A 1605-nucleotide genomic window follows, 5' to 3' on the forward strand; every position below is an offset into this window, starting at 1 on the left:
GAGATGTGGTGTTTTCTGTTGACTGTACAATTACCTGTATGAGGCAAGAGACTTCCAGTACCTTATTTTTCTTCTAAGCAAGGATTATAATACTCAGGTGTTGGTGTCACATATATATTTTTTTAAACCTCAAAATTCCTCCCAGTATTTTCATCCCATAAGTCTGGGGGTTTTGGCTTGGAATGGGAGCCTGCTTTATTTCTTTAAATCAGGCTCTATGAGGTTTTCTGTAAAGGAACAGAGAGTAAATATGTTCAGCTTTGTAGGCCACCTGTCTCTGTCACAACTACTCAGTTCTGCCCTTCTAGCATGAAAGCAGCCATGATAATACTTAAACAAATGGACATGCATGTTCCGATAAAACTTTATTTATAAAGACAGCCACTGGCCCTTACTTTGCCAACCCCTGCATTAAGTTGTTTAGAAATGCTGTAAAATCAATTATTAATTTCATTCTCTGAATGTGTTTGCAAACTGCCCAGTACTCAGTTCAGAACATACTTGATTTTTTTGTCTTTCACTTAATTTTTTTTGTATAAGCAATTTTGTGTCTGAATTATATATAGAACTAATGAAACTGGTAATAAGACTTGATTTTAACATATGTATCCTCTAACAGTATAAATGGCTGATCTTATTCTAAGAAGCAAAAGTGAGTACAGGTGAAATCTAAGGTGTGTCCTCACCTGAAAACCTGTATAGTCAGTTATTCTGAACCATGGCTCATTATTTTGAACAATGCTATATATCAATAAATGTTTTATTGAATGGAAGAGTGTTGTAGGATCGGGGGCCATCAGGCATATGGACCTCAGGGATATATTTGACTTCCGTGATTATAATGGATTAGGAAACCATGGCCTAGAGCAGACGAATGGCTTGCCCAGGAGGGCAGTTTACTTTTAGGGGGAAATTAAGGCACCTGTAGTTACTATGCTTCTTACTGCTCTTTGGGGTTTTAGACATGAGTAGGAAATTGCAAGCAATGGCCTTGTCAGTCCCATACCAATTTTAATATTTTGTGATTCTACACCATGATCATGATCTCTGAGCTGATCTGCTTTTCTTTCTCCACAATTTATTTTTGTATTATTGTTATCTTCTAAAGGGAGAAATATTGACCTGCAGGTCTTTACCTTTCATTTGTTAAGGGTAATCATCAGGATGGGTCACAGATTTTTAAAATATTTCAGTGTAGGTTTAGGTGTAACATTTAAAGCATCCAATTGTCTTCCAGGCCTGTAATAACACAAGTGACAGGAAACACGCAGACTCAATTTTGGAGAAGTATGTTACCGAAATTGTCATGAGTATTGTTACTACCTTCTTCAGTTCTCCCTTCTCAGACCAGAGTACAACTTTGCAGGTAAGAGCAGGGTGTTCATGGTAGAGCTTTGGCAATTGGACTTGATGCTAATTTGGGAATGAGCAGCTATAAATGAACCACTCTACAAAGCTTTAATAAGGATGCTCTTCTATTGGTGGAGGATAGCTTTTTCAGGATCTCTTGGATAAAGAAATACCTGAGGATGTTTTCCTATGCCAGATGGTTTTATGGTTGTTAACTTTTTCCTTAAAATCCTTTCTCCTTTTGGGGCCGGCCCG

The 1605-nt window shown here is 37.5% G+C and overlaps 1 protein-coding gene across 1 annotated transcript in view; it reads left to right on the forward strand.

The window, feature by feature from the left end:
- Window positions 1–1605, forward strand: part of ITPR1 (inositol 1,4,5-trisphosphate receptor, type 1) — a gene marked incomplete at its 5' end in the record, with an annotated part of 156071 nt that overhangs the window by 13286 nt on the left and 141180 nt on the right. Inside the window, one exon of the mRNA XM_008582677.1 lies at window positions 1238–1366. Coding sequence (XP_008580899.1) covers window positions 1238–1366 — 129 coding nt within the window. The remainder of the gene's footprint in view (window positions 1–1237; window positions 1367–1605) is intronic.

The sequence above is a fragment of the Galeopterus variegatus genome, unplaced genomic scaffold (assembly GCF_000696425.1).
Source record: "Galeopterus variegatus unplaced genomic scaffold, G_variegatus-3.0.2 Scaffold2692, whole genome shotgun sequence".
NCBI lineage: Eukaryota > Metazoa > Chordata > Mammalia > Dermoptera > Cynocephalidae > Galeopterus > Galeopterus variegatus.